Consider the following 14,423-nt stretch of genomic DNA (forward strand, 5'->3'; position numbering starts at 1 on the left):
AGGCCGAGCCTTCCACCCTGTACCAAGTATATAGATGCATTAATTAAATAAGAGATATTGTGATATCCCAGCAATAATCATGTTCCAACAAGGAACAAACTCCAATCTTCACCTGCAACTAACAACGCTATAAGAGGGGCTGAGCAAAGCGGTAACACAGTCAAACAACGGTTTGCTAGGACAAGGTGGGTTAGAGGCTCATGGCAATATGGGAGGCATGATAAGCAAGTGGTAGGTATCGCAGCATAGGCATAGCAAAAGAGCGAGCAACTAGCAAGCAAAAAGTGATTTCGAGGGTATGGTCATCTTGCCTGAGATCCCGCAAGCATGAAGAACGAGTCCATGAAGAAGACAAACGGACGTAGTCGAACGGATCGTCACAAACGCGACGTTAGCGGAACTAACCCGAAGAAGCAACACCGAAAAGAAGCAAACAACATAGTAAACAACCATCACATAAGCATGGCATGATGTGCAAACAAATACGATGCAAGTCTGGTTTAATACGCATGGCAAAGTGCAACAACCAAAACTACAAATTAAGTGGAGCTCAATATGCATCGGGATGCATATTGACAAAACGCCACAATCCATTATTTAGTTCGATCTCGGTTATGTACTCACCAATATAAAATGTTGTTAAGCATGTCAAGAGATGATACATAACAAAACTATATTATCTAAACAATTTAAATGGGGCCGGATATAACAAATAACGAATCTGGTAAATCCCCATATGCCTTAGTAATTTAATGCAACAACAATTTAAACATTCTTGAAGTTGTTATCATGATGCGGATGACATGCAAGTTTTATGCAATATTTATGAAAATGTTGATAAGAGCATATTAAGAAGCATTTGTCATCGTGGCGGAAATGAAAAGGGGTGCCACGGCAACATTAACGAAACGGTGACACGGCAACGTCCCGGTTCCGGTAACTCGATTGAGATACAGATGCAAAGGAGAAGTGTGCGGATGCGTGCAAAAGATGGTGGGGCCCTCCCGGATTCCGGGTGTCCCATGAGTTAGCGACAGAAGAGGAGGACCGAGCAAGTGACAACTCGGACACGGTGCAACATAGGGTGCAACTCATACATCACGCAACATTCGTCCACGGCGGCCGTCTCGACGTAATACCTCTGAAGTGTGCATTATCGGAGTGGTTCGAGTCGGCTAGAAGAAGTAGTGGAAGTAGTCGATCTCGCATGCATCTAGGGTCGACGGAAGAGGTTCTCGCGATCTCGGCGACGGTAGTTGTACATGTTGGCGGTAGTCGAACTTGACAGTTCCGTTACACGGTTCTTCGGAGACGGTAGTGGTATACGGTACTTTCGGCCATGGTAGTCGTACACGCATTCGGAGAGGAACTCGGCGTTTCGGTGCGGCGTAGGGGTACATGTCGATGGTCGTGTCGTGGTACTCGGCGTTCGTTTCAGTACTCGTTCGAGCATCCGTGTGGTCTTTTCGGTGGTGTACTTGGCGATATCTGAGACGACCTTGACGCATCCGTGTGTAGAGGTACTTCGGTTTCGGTAACGTAGTTGTACACGCGTCGTTGAACTTGTCGAATTCAAATGCTGGTCGCCGTGGTACTTGGCGCTAATCCATGTTCGGTGGTCAAACTTGACGTCAACAACAGCAGCAAGTGGAGGTACATGATGACAGTGGGGCGTCGCGGTCGTCCACTATGGCGGACAGGGCATGCAGGTCGTGGTGGCACTTCTCGAGGTAGCAGTAGGAGAAGGCCGGGTCGTGTGCTCGTCAGCAGGCAGTGAAACACGCTGCTGCTGCTCGAAGAAGGCGGCGGCGCGCTTGCGGCCGAACGGAGGGAGAAAGAGGTGCGGGCGCGAGGTGATGAAGCAGCAGCTGCAAGGGCAGAGCGAGGTCGGCGCTGCGGCGCAGCTCGACGGCGGCAAGGCAGCAGGGGGAACCGGGCAGGAGGAAGGAGAGGCCGGCGGCTGCGTACAAGAAGCAACCAAGGCGCGGCTTCGGTCCATGGCGATGGCGAGGCGGGTCAAGGGCGGCGGCGCTCCTGGTTCCAACGGGAGGAAGAACATCCCAGTCGCCGCTCGGGAGGCGCGAAGCAGAGGGAGGAGAGGAGGCTCCAGCTTGGTCGTGGAGTCGTCGGCCGGCGAGGTGGAGCTCCAGTAGTGGCTCGATGGACAGAGGAGCTGGGTGGCTATGCGCGGGATCCAGAGAGAGAGGGGGAGATGGGGGTCGCGTGGGATCGAGAGGAAAGGGGTCGAGGGGATCGGGATCGAGCCAAGGGCTCTGCGGCGCTGAGGAGAAAGGTTCGGCTGCGCTAGGGGATCGATAGGAGGCGGCGTCAGAGGAAAAGGTCGAGGGAGAGATGCTCGTTAGGGTTACGGGAGGAGTGGGCTGACTGCTGCTGGGCCTGCGGCTACAGGAGGCCCAAGAGGCAAGGCTAGGCACTCTCTCTCTCTCTACTAAAAGAAAAAAAACAGAGATTAAGAAAGAAAAGAAAGAGGGGTTAGGGGAAGAAGTTGGACACGCAGATAATTTTCCCGGACTCACAAAATTGTGCTTGTTCCGGGAAAATAGAAAAGGCCATGATTGAGAGATCTAAATTCAAATCCATTTGAATTTAATTCAAATGGTTTGAATAAGTTCAAGGTAATGAAGAGTCCAAAAATATTCGGATTTTTGGTGGAGCTCCGGAAAATGACGAAAGAATAAATGGCAAGGTTAGAGAGCAACTCAAAGAAGAAAAGACTTGAGAGTTTAAATTGCAAGTTTGTCATGGTAATTCCACAAGAATGGAAATATTTATAATAGCTCCCTAATATCGGGAGGATATGTTATAAAGAGAAGTCACCCTTCCCTCGATTTAAATGGACCGAAGATCCATGCAACTTATTTAGTTGAGTTGCAAAAGATTTATGAGATGATGGCATGATGACATGATGCAATGCAAAAATAAAAGGCAGACACAAATGAAACACACGGCAAAACCCGGAACTTATGGAAGTCTTCTCGAGCATCGGTCTCGGGGCGTCACAACACTCCACCACTACGAGAGGATCTCGCCCCGAGATCTAGAGTGGCACCGGAGGGAAAACGGAAGAGAAAGAGAAGAGGTAAAACTAAGTTGCTTCTTTGACAAACGAGTGAAACCAAAGAACCTTGAGAGGTTGAACAAATTGAAAGAAAAAATACAACGGGGATGAACGAAGTTGAAAACACTCCGTTAGAAAAGAGGAACAAGGAAGAACAAATTCGTATAGCACTCCGGTTGAAAAGTGATATGAAACTTGATAAGATGAAAAGAACTTGAGCAGAGGGCACAACACTCCGGTTAAATGGATAAGCAAGAAAAGATCATGATCTTCACAATTCAAGATGATGACTGAAAAGAGCAACATCACAAAGCCTCCGGAAGAAATGAAAGAATGGAATGGAATGGACGGAGGGGAACAAGATCTTGAGAGAGCATGCTTACAACAAGTGCTAGAACGGAGTTGTTGGATATCAACAACGAAAGGATAAGCTTGATGTGGGCTTATGGAAGACATCTCAAAATTATGAGGTGAAATTCCGCCACTAACGAAAACAACAGCTTGGATTTTATACGAGCAAGGAGACGAGAAGCTTATTTCACCGGAAGGATAAATGAAGAACTTGGATCATTTATAAGTACCATAATTAGCAACAATCCTTAGGGAAGGCTTTAGGTGAAATATAACCCAAGATAACTCCAATGACGAGATTGATGGATTTAAAATACCTCATTCTTGATAACTTGTGAATCATGAAACATGAACTCAAATTATCACGAATGACATAATACCACCTCCAATGATACAGTTGAAAGAATTGCACTCCGGATTGTAAGACGAAGAATGCTTGAGCTCCCTTGAAAAGAATGTTGATGAACACTTCGAGAAGGAATTAAATCCTTGATGAACCATCATGTAGAACCTCCATGAAGAACTTCGGTAACAAAAGGATGATCAAAAGAAAGAGAAGTTGAAAAACACAAGGTGAAGCCTTGCGATGATTTAGATAGAGATCTCCGTGATAATATAATTGAAAGAGGTTGGAACTCTGGGAAAAGAAAAGATGAAACAATTGAGACCGAGAATTTATTCATCGTGAAAGAACTCTGGAAGATGAGTCCATTGCTTGGATGAAGCAAGAATAAGAATTACCTTATGCTTATCCTTCACCAATTTAAATTGATGACAAGAAGCGGATTTGGCATACTACTTATTCTCGTAGAAGGATTTAAGAGAGATATAGCGTAGACTCAATGAACCACCGGTAGGGTTGAAAACAACGAATACATTGATAAGGGAAGAGAAATCTTGAACAAACCACCGTAAGAATTGAAAATGGACGAAGTAAAGGGATGAATCACCGTTAAGAATTAGAGAACAGATGATGATACTTGAGGGGATTCAGATACAACTGAAACGAAGAGATCACGAGCTGATTAGAGAATATTTACTGATGCACCAGTAAGATTTGGAGAACAATAGCTGAAAGCTGAGAATGAATAAACCTTCTGAAATGATGGCCTGCAGAGAAACGAACTGAAAAGACTCCTGAATTTCTCCGGAAGGATGAAAAGAATTGTCACAATCAAAACAATTATGAGAGGATGGCATCAAGCTAGAATCATGAATCTTGAAGAGAATGGAGCAAGATATGGAGGAAAAACTCTTCTTTGGTCTTCAAAATCCGAGAATGACGACGAGAAACACCACCAAGAATTGTTGAGGCACTCCGGAATGGAAAATTAGAATGGTTGAACCAATGACGAAAAGAATTTGACAGATCTTGGAGAAAACCATCTGACTGATGATAATTCATACTTACGTCAAACTTCAAAGGAATTTAGGATAGCTCCGGGGAAATAAGAAGAGTCAGGCAAGATCCTGGAAAAAGACCTGTGGGTTAGGGCCCACTCAAAAGAAACACCGTTGAACGATTGCTTGAAAAGAGAGATTGCACCGGTTGAAATAAATGGCTTGAATGAGATAACAACCTCAGAATAGGTTGATCGAATGCGTAGTGGAAATATGAATCTTCGAGATATCTTCAGCACTCCGGAACAATTAAATAGCAAGCGGGGAATGATTATGAGGAGCACCAGTCATACAAAAAGCATTGGGAAAAATGAAAAGACTATGCTCAATACAAAGCTTGAATTGAATCCACCGGAGAAGATAAAAGAAACAAAGAATGATGAACTTGAAGCTCCGTTAGCATCTTCTTGAGAATCACCGGATAAGAATATTGACAGAAAAGGATGGAGAGACTTCACATGAACAAAATGGATACTTGATTAAGACATCTGAGTCCTTGAATAAAAAGGGATGGGAGGGTGGGAAAAAAACAAAGTCAACTTGGAATGGATGAAGGTAACACCGTTGAGAAGAACTAAAATTGGATCTTGCTGATGTTGAAAATGATCGGATCCACTTGAATAGAGACACACCGGTTGAGAAGAAATTTAGATGACAAGCTTGATGATCAAGAAGGATTTGTATTCACATCGGAGTATGAGAACACTGTTTAGTAAAGGTATGGAATCAACATTTGACTTCGAAGCAACTCGAATACCACAACTGAAAAACAAAACAAAGGATTGGCTTGCAAAATAAGCCGAACAAACATATGATAGAGATTTCGTCCGAAGTTTTCGTGGTGGGGCCCACACGGGCTCGATCGTACAACACCATCATGTACAAGGCAATGCACATGACATACGAAGCGTCCCCGAGTCAGCATAGCCAAGGACTCTTTAAGACACAACGAGACCACTGTAAAGCCAACCGTGGATAGGTGGACCACTAGACGTCGAACCCCAATCTCATATCATGCGTCTGTAGGAAAGATATCCTAAGAGCTACTTGAATTCCCACTTATAAACTCTTGAAACTTTCCGGTTATGCAATCAGGTGTTGGGGATACAGGGGAAGCATAATATCTCACCCAAAACTAACAAATCCTACATCCAGCTGTATCCATCCTTCAACACATAACCAAGAAACCTTCGGAAATCATTTACCTCAACCTTCGAAAAGCATCCATTATACGAGTTATGGCAATACTCCCGAACTCCCGCCCCAGTACTGGGTGGCGTCGAGGTTATCTCAGCAACAACAGCATAAAAGAGATTTTCGATGTCGGCAAAAACTCAGGTATTCCAGAACTGCAACGATAAAATTGTGACGACAACACCTCGGAGCTCAACTCCCCGGGACACTGCCACAACCCCTAAATGTTAGGAGGCACCAAGAACAATGTTCTCGTCACAAAACCATCGAAACGATTCCAAGATACCCGCATGATCCTAAAAAATGTTTTTTAATGAAATTTGGGAAGAGAAGAGTCAAAACTCTACGCCAGGATGCCTCATCAGAGCGACAAAGGGACTGAGGAGTAAAAAGAATCCTACTCTCCAATATATATAATCCTAAATGACTCAAATCATTTTTCTAGACACAACAACGCCAACGATTCGATCAAGCAGGGGGCTCCTAAAGTCGGGGAAGGCTCTGATTACCAACTTGTAACGCCCACGATGCGGCTATATCTCCCACGTGTCTAAGCATGACTTAGAGGCATAACCGCATTGTAAGCAATGTTGCAAATGAGGTAATCTTCACACAACCCATGTAATACATAAGGGAAAAAGATACATAGTTGGCTTACAATCGCCACTTCACACAGTACATGAATAAAGCATTACATCAACCATATACAAACAAGGTCCGACTACGGAACCCAAAATAAAAGAAGACTACCCCAAATGCTACACAGATCCCCGATCGTCCCAACTGGGCTCCACTACTGATCAACTGGAAACGAAACAACACTACGAACAAGGTCTTCATCGAGCTCCTCCTTGAGCTCGGTTGCGTCACCTGTACGGCATCATCGAGCACCTGCAAACTAGTTTGGAAGTATCTGTGAGTCATGGGGACTCAGCAATCTCACACCCTCGCGATCAAGACTATTTAAGCTTATATGTAGGGTAAAAGGTATGAGGTGGAGCTCCAGCAAGCGACTAGCATATTTGGTGGCTAACATACGCAAATGAGAACGAGAAGAGAAGGCAAAAGCACGGTCGAGAATCTATGATCAAGAAGTGATCCTAGAGCAACCTACGTCAAACATAACTCCAACACCGTGTTCACTGCCCGGACCCCGCCGAGAAGAGACCATCATGGCTACACACGCGGTTGATGTATTTTAATTAAGTTAAGCTTCAGGTTTTTCTACAACCGGACATTAACAAATTCCCACTTGCCCATAACCGCGGGCACGACTTTCGAAAGTTCAAATCCCTGCAGGGGTGTCCCAACTTAGCCCATCACAAGCTCTCACAGTCAACAAAGGATATTCCTTCTCCCAGGAAGACCCGATCAGGCTCGGAATCCCGGTTACAAGACATCTCGACAATGGTAAAACAAGTCCAGCAAAGCCGCCCGAATGTACCGACAAATCCCGATAGGAGCTGCACATATCTCGTTCTCAGGGCACACTCAGATGAGACATCCTACGAGTAAAACCAACCCTCAAGTTGCCCCGAGGTGGCCCCACAGTCTACTCGGTTCGGACCAACACTTAGAGAAGCACTGGCCCAGGGGGGGTTAAAATAAAGATGACCCTTGGGTTGGCCGACCCAAGGGAAAGAAAAGGCTAGGTGGCAAATGGTAAAACCAATGTTGGGCCTTGCTGGAGGAGTTTTATTCAAGGCGAACTGTCAAGGGGTTCCCATTATAACCCAACCACGTAAGGAACGCAAAATCAAGGAACATAACACCGGTACGACGGAAACTACGGCGGCAAGAGTGGAACAAAACACCAGGCATAAGGCCGAGCCTTCCACCCTTTACCAAGTATATAGATGCGTTAATTAAATAAGAGATATTGTGATATCCCAGCAATAATCATGTTCCAACAAGGAACAAACTCCAATCTTCACCCGCAACTAACAACGCTATAAGAGGGGCTGAGCAAAGCGGTAACATAGCCAAACAACGGTTTGCTAGGACAAGGTGGGTTAGAGGCTCATGGCAATATGGGAGGCATGATAAGCAAGTGGTAGGTATCGCAGCATAGGCATAGCAAAAGAGCGAGCAACTAGCAAGCAAAGATAGAAGTGATTTCAAGGGTATGGTCATCTTGCCTGAGATCCCGCAAGGAAGAAGAACGAGTCCATGAAGAAGACAAACGGACGTAGTCGAACGGATCCTCACAAACGCAACATTAACAGAACTAACCCGAAGAAGCAACACCCGAAAGAAGCAAACAACATAGTAAACAACCATCACATAAGCATGGCATGATGCGCAAACAAATATGATGCATGTCCGGTTTAAATATGCATGGCATGGCAGAGTGCAACAACCAAAACTACAAATTAAGTGGAGCTCAGTATGCATCGAGATGCATATTGACAAAACACCACAATCCATTATTTAGTTCGATCTTGGTTATGTACTCACCAATATTAAACGTTGTTAAGCATGTCAAGAGATGATACATAACAAAACTATATTATCTAAACAATTTAAATGGGGCCGAATATAACAAATAATGAATCCGGCAAATCCCCATATGCCTTAGTAATTTAATGCAACAACAATTTAAACATTCTTGAAGTTGTTATCATGATGCGGATGACATGCAAGTTTTATGCAATATTTTATGAAAATGTTGATAAGAGCATATTAAGAAGCATTTGTCATCGTGGCGGAAATGAAAAGGGGTGCCACGACAACGATAACAAAACGGTGACATGGCAACGTCCCGATTCCGGCAACTCGATTGAGATACCGATGCAAAGGAGAAGTGTGCGGATGCGTGCAAAAGATGGTGGGGCGCTCCCGGATTCCGGGTGTCCCACGAGTTAGCGGCAAAAGAGGAGGATCGAGCAAGTGACAACTCGGACACGGTGCAACATAGGGTGCAACTCATACATCACGCAACATTCATCCACGGTGGTCGTCTCGACGTAATACCTCTGAAGTGTGCATTATCGGAGCGGTTCGAGTCGGCGTAGAAGAAGTAGTGGAAGTAGTCATTCTCGCATGCATCTAGGGTCGACGGAAGAGGTTCTCGCGATCTCGGCGATGGTAGTTGTACATGTTGGCGGAGTCGAATTTGACGGTTCCGTTACACGGTTCTTCGGAGACGGTAGTGGTATACGGTACTTTCGGCCATGGTAGTCGTACACGCGTTCGGAGAGGAACTCGGCGTTTCGGTGCGGCTTAGGGGTACATGTCGATGGTCGTGTCTTGGTACTCGGCGTTCGTTTCAGTACTCGTTTGAGCATCCGTGTGGTCTTTTCGGTGGTGTACTTGGCGATATCTGAGACGACCTCGACGCATCCGTGTGTAGAGGTACTTGGCGGTTTCGGTAACGTAGTTGTACACGTGTCGTCGAACTTGTCGAATCCAAATGCTGGTCGCCGTGGTACTTGGCGCTAATCCATGTTCGGTGGTCGAACTTGACGTCAACAGCAACAACAAGTGGAGGTACATGATGACAGTGGGGCGTCGCGGTCGTCCACTACGGCGGACAGGGCATGTAGGTCGTGGTGGTACTTCTCGAGGTGGCAGTAGGAGAAGGCCGGGTCGTGTGCTCGTCAGCAGGCAGCGAAACACGCTGCTGCTGCTCGAAGAAGGCGGCGGCGCGCTTGCGGCCGAACGGAGGGAGAAAGAGGCGCGGGCGCGAGGTGACGAAGCAGCAGCTGCAAGGGCAGAGCGAGGTTGGCGCTGCGGCGCAGCTCGACGGCGGCAAGGCAGCAGGAGGAACCGGGCAGGAGGAAGGAGAGGCCGGCGGCTGCGTACAAGAAGCAACCGAGGCGCGGCTTCGGTCCATGGCGACAGCGAGGCGGGTCAAGGGCGGCGGCGCTCCTGGTTCCAGCGGGAGGAAGAACATCCCAGTCACCGCTCGGGAGGCGCGAAGCAGAGGGAGGAGAGGAGGCTCCGGCTTGGTCGTGGCCTCGTCGGCCGGCGAGGTGGAGCTCCGGCAGTGGCTCGATGGACAGAGGAGCTGGGTGGCTATGCGCGGGATCCAGAGAGAGAGAGATGGGGGTCGCGTGGGATCGAGAGGAAAGGGGTCGAGGGGATCGGGATCGAGCCGAGGGCTCTGCGGCGCTGAGGAGAAGGGTTCGGCTGCGCTAGGGGATCGATAGGAGGCGGCGTCAGAGGAAAAGGTCGAGGGAGAGATGCTCGTTAGGGTTACGGGAGGAGTGGGCTGACTGCTGTTGGGCCTGCGGCTACAGGAGGCCCAAGAGGCAAGGCTAGGCTCTCTCTCTAGTAAAAGAAAAAAAAAACAGAGATTAAGAAAGAAAAGAAAGAGGGGTTAGGGGAAGAAGTTGGACACGCAGATAATTTTCCCGGACTCACCAAAATGTGCTTGTTCCGGGAAAATAGAAAAGGCCATGATCGAGAGATCCAAATTCAAATCCATTTGAATTTAATTCAAATGGTTTGAATAAGTTCAAGGTAATGAAGAGTCCAAAAATATTCAGATTTTTTGTGGAGCTCCGAAAAATGACGAAAGAATAAATGGCAAGGTTAGAGAGCAACTCGATGCAGAAAACACTTGAGAGTTTAAATTGGAAGTTTGTCACGGTAATTCTACAAGAATGGAAATATTTATAATAGCTCCCTAATATCGGGAGGATATGTTATAAAGAGAAGTCACCCTTCCCTCGGTTTAAATGGACCGAAGATCCATGCAACTTATTTAGTTGAGTTGCAAAAGATTTATGAGATGATGGCATAATGACATGATGCAATGCAAAAATAAAAGGCAGACACAAATGAAACACACGGCGAAACCCGGAACTTATGGAAGTCTTTTCGAGCATCGGTCTCGGGGCGTCACATAGAGCCCGACTGAACTTGTGCAGATCAAGGATCACAAGCCCTCCTTGCGCTATTGGTGTACATACCTTCTCCCATGCCGCTTTACATTTGCCTCCAGTGAGGTTGTCCTCTTGTGCCCAAAGAATGTTGTGAATTGAACATAGCAAATAGGTTAGGTTTCTTTGTGATGAAACCAATCCATCCAGATTCAAGTCCTAAATTTATCACGAATGCTCGTCTTTTATTGGATTTATTCTAAACCTTTTGGTGATGTTCGCTCGTAGGAGATGACGTTCATGTTGACTACAAGATGCCTATGATGATTCTATCAATCCCATGGTTTGCTGATTTGGTCTTTCGAAAATGCTTGTAAGAGCGAGTGCATATGCGTGTATGAGATAAAAATATATGCATATAAATGTTTGTGTTGGTGTAAAAGAATATAATATAAACTAGACTAATCCTACGAATGTCAAGATACCTTGGTTTTTTGAGGGATACCCATGAAATACCATGATGAGTAAGCGCCTGTGTCTGTACCATAATTCGCAAAATCAATTGTCGAAAATACCGCGAGATGATGCGTAAGTGGAAACAGTCACGGTCACTCCTCTAGAACATATGCACCCTTTGCGTTTTCCCGTGAAATGAAGAGAACGTGGAGCCTTTTTCTTTTTTTCTTTTTGAGAAAACAGAGAACGTGGAGCCAGAACGGCAGAAAGGCCAGGTCGGCATTCGGCGCGACGAGGCGGAACCTGGGCCGCACCCCCAATTTTCCTGGCCCAGAAGCACCAGATTTGCATCCATTTCGCGTTCCGAGTTCCCCGACACGGCGGCGAGCCGGCGAGACACGGCGCGAGGCATCCAGCGCCTCACGATTCGGCCCTCGCCCTCGCCTAATCCGTGGCCCTCCCCTTATCCCCCAAATCCAATCCTCACCCTTCTTCTCTAGATAAGCGAACCCCTCTTCCCCCTCTCGCCCCCTCTCCCTATCCATCCCATCCTCTCCCCCGACCCCGCGCACCCGCGGCAGCTCCCCCCTCCCGCCAGAGAAGCCGCCTCCATGGCCTCCCTCGCCGCCGCCTCCGCCTCCACGGCCCTCCTCTTCCCGCCCTCCACCTCCTCCTCCAAGCCCCGCCTCCCGCTCTCCACCTCTCTCGGCTTCTCCGCGCCCGCGCGGTCACGCCGCGCGGCGGCGGCGGCGGCCGGGAGCTCTGGCAGGCGCCCGGGGCTGCTCGTCGTGCGCGCCGCCAGGGGCAAGTTCGAGCGGAACAAACCCCACGTCAACATCGGCACCATCGGCCACGTCGACCACGGCAAGACCACCCTCACGGCCGCGCTCACCATGGTGCTCGCCTCCGTCGGGGGCAGCGCGCCCAAGAAGTACGACGAGATCGACGCCGCCCCCGAGGAGCGCGCCCGTGGTATCACCATCAACACCGCCACCGTCGAGTACGAGACGGAGACGCGCCACTACGCGCACGTCGACTGCCCCGGCCACGCCGACTACGTCAAGAACATGATTACCGGGGCCGCCCAGATGGACGGCGCCATCCTCGTCGTCTCCGGCGCCGACGGGCCCATGCCGCAGACCAAGGAGCACATCCTGCTCGCCAAGCAGGTCGGTGTACCCAGCATTGTTGTTTTCCTCAACAAGAAGGACCAGGTCGACGACGAGGAGCTGCTCGAGCTCGTCGATCTCGAGGTCCGCGAGCTTCTCACGGCCTATGAGTACGATGGTGACAATGTGCCAATCGTCTCCGGCTCTGCACTCAGGGCGCTCGAGGCCCTCATGGCCACCCCTGGCCTCAAGCGTGGGGATAACGAGTGGGTGGATGGCATCTTCTCCTTGATTGACTCCGTGGATACCCACATCCCTGTCCCGCAGAGGCAGACCGACCTACCCTTCTTGCTCGCTGTTGAGGATGTCTTCTCCATCACTGGTCGTGGTACAGTTGCCACTGGCCGTATCGAGCGTGGCACCGTCAAGGTTGGGGACCCAGTCGACCTCGTCGGCATCAGGGAGACTCGCAATGCCACGGTCACTGGTGTTGAGATGTTCCAGAAGACCATGGATGATGCCATTGCTGGGGACAATGTTGGGCTTCTGCTCCGTGGTATGCAGAAGGAAGACATTGAGAGAGGCATGGTGTTGGCAAAGCCCGGTTCCATCACGCCACACACCAAGTTTGAGGCTGTTGTGTATGTGCTCAAGAAGGAGGAGGGTGGCCGGCACTCCCCATTTTTTCCTGGTTACCGTCCGCAATTCTACATGCGGACTACTGATGTCACGGGGAATGTGACAAACATTATGAATGACAAGGATGAGGAGGCGAAGATGTGCATGCCGGGTGACCGTATCAAGATGGTTGTGGAGCTCATCCAGCCCGTGGCTTGTGAGCAGGGAATGAGGTTTGCCATCCGTGAAGGTGGCAAGACCGTCGGTGCCGGTGTCATCAATAATATCATTCAGTAAAGTGGATGGAGGATATCCACCGTGAGAATTTTCCTCATTTACTCTTTTGCGAAATGCTATGTAGTTGTTATTATGCATTTAGGGAAGGCTCTTGTGAAATTGTAGTATGGCACATTTTTCTTCAAGTGAAATTGCATACTTTGTAGTATTCACGACAAAGATACATCTTGATCTGCCATCTGTCGTTATGTCCTTGACTGTTGGCCGTTTTGTTTTCCTCTTGTTGATATGCTTGAAGATGATTCATTATTCATATGCTGCAGGGACTGGTTGAGTTGGAGGTATACGGTTATAGCTTATTTGTTTACTGCTTCAGATATATGCTTGCTTGACAGGTTTATCTTAATTTTGAAGTTATTTTTGGTAGTTCATATTGATTTTCCGCTGGCTAGCAGCTTAACCTGCAGCAATCATGTGTGTGCTCATCTATTTCAATGCAATAACAGTTTCATGTGTTGGTTATTGTGTTATAGCAAGGCGTGCTCACTGTAGTTCATATCGATTTTCTGCTGGTAGCAACTTAACTTGCTGCAATCATCATGCGTCTGCTCATCTGGGTCAAAAAAAAGTAGTTTCGTGTAAGGTTATGTTACAAGGCTTGCTGAATTTTTGGTCAGTGTGCTGTAGCAATTCTTACCATTTCAAGGTGGTCATCTCAACCTATGCACTTCCAATCATAACAATCTGTTGCGTGCATGTTTCCCAGCAGATGTGCTGCTTCTGGATGTTTCGTTTCCTTATGTGTGTTCCAGTTCTAAATGCATACTCAAATATTTCGTGTCTCGTGGTGTAGTTCCGCATTTTGCTCTGTTCTAATAATGCCTCCACCTCTTGTGACATCCGCATGGTTGATTTGAACTCCATTAACATCACCTGGTGTTTTATAGTAACTTGCTATGTAGTTGTAACACCCACGATGCGGCTATATCTCCCACGTGTCGGAGCACGATTTAGAGACATAACCGCATTGTAGGCATGTCGTAAAAGGGGTAATCTTTACACATCCCATGTACTGAATAAGAAAGAGGTATAGAGTTGGCTTACAATCGCCACTTCACACAATATATGAATATAGCATTACATCATCCATCA

The 14,423-nt window shown here is 47.6% G+C and overlaps 1 protein-coding gene across 1 annotated transcript; it reads left to right on the forward strand.

Annotated features, from left to right (window-relative positions):
* The first annotated feature begins 11,841 nt into the window (after positions 1–11,841).
* LOC119316983 (elongation factor Tu, chloroplastic-like) lies at positions 11,842–13,541 on the forward strand. Its single transcript, XM_037591372.1, has one exon. It carries the CDS (start codon positions 11,919–11,921, stop codon positions 13,329–13,331), a length of 1,413 nt encoding a protein of 470 aa, XP_037447269.1. The 5' UTR covers positions 11,842–11,918; the 3' UTR covers positions 13,332–13,541.
* Positions 13,542–14,423: the final 882 nt, after the last annotated feature.

This window comes from Triticum dicoccoides, chromosome 6A (genome assembly GCF_002162155.2).
Source record: "Triticum dicoccoides isolate Atlit2015 ecotype Zavitan chromosome 6A, WEW_v2.0, whole genome shotgun sequence".
Lineage (NCBI taxonomy): Eukaryota > Viridiplantae > Streptophyta > Magnoliopsida > Poales > Poaceae > Triticum > Triticum dicoccoides.

Excerpts from the sequence above, each read along its gene's own strand:
- LOC119316983 (XM_037591372.1), top strand. The coding sequence starts at position 11,919 with ATGGCCTCCCTCGCCGCCGCCTCCGCCTCCACGGCCCTCCTCTTCCCG.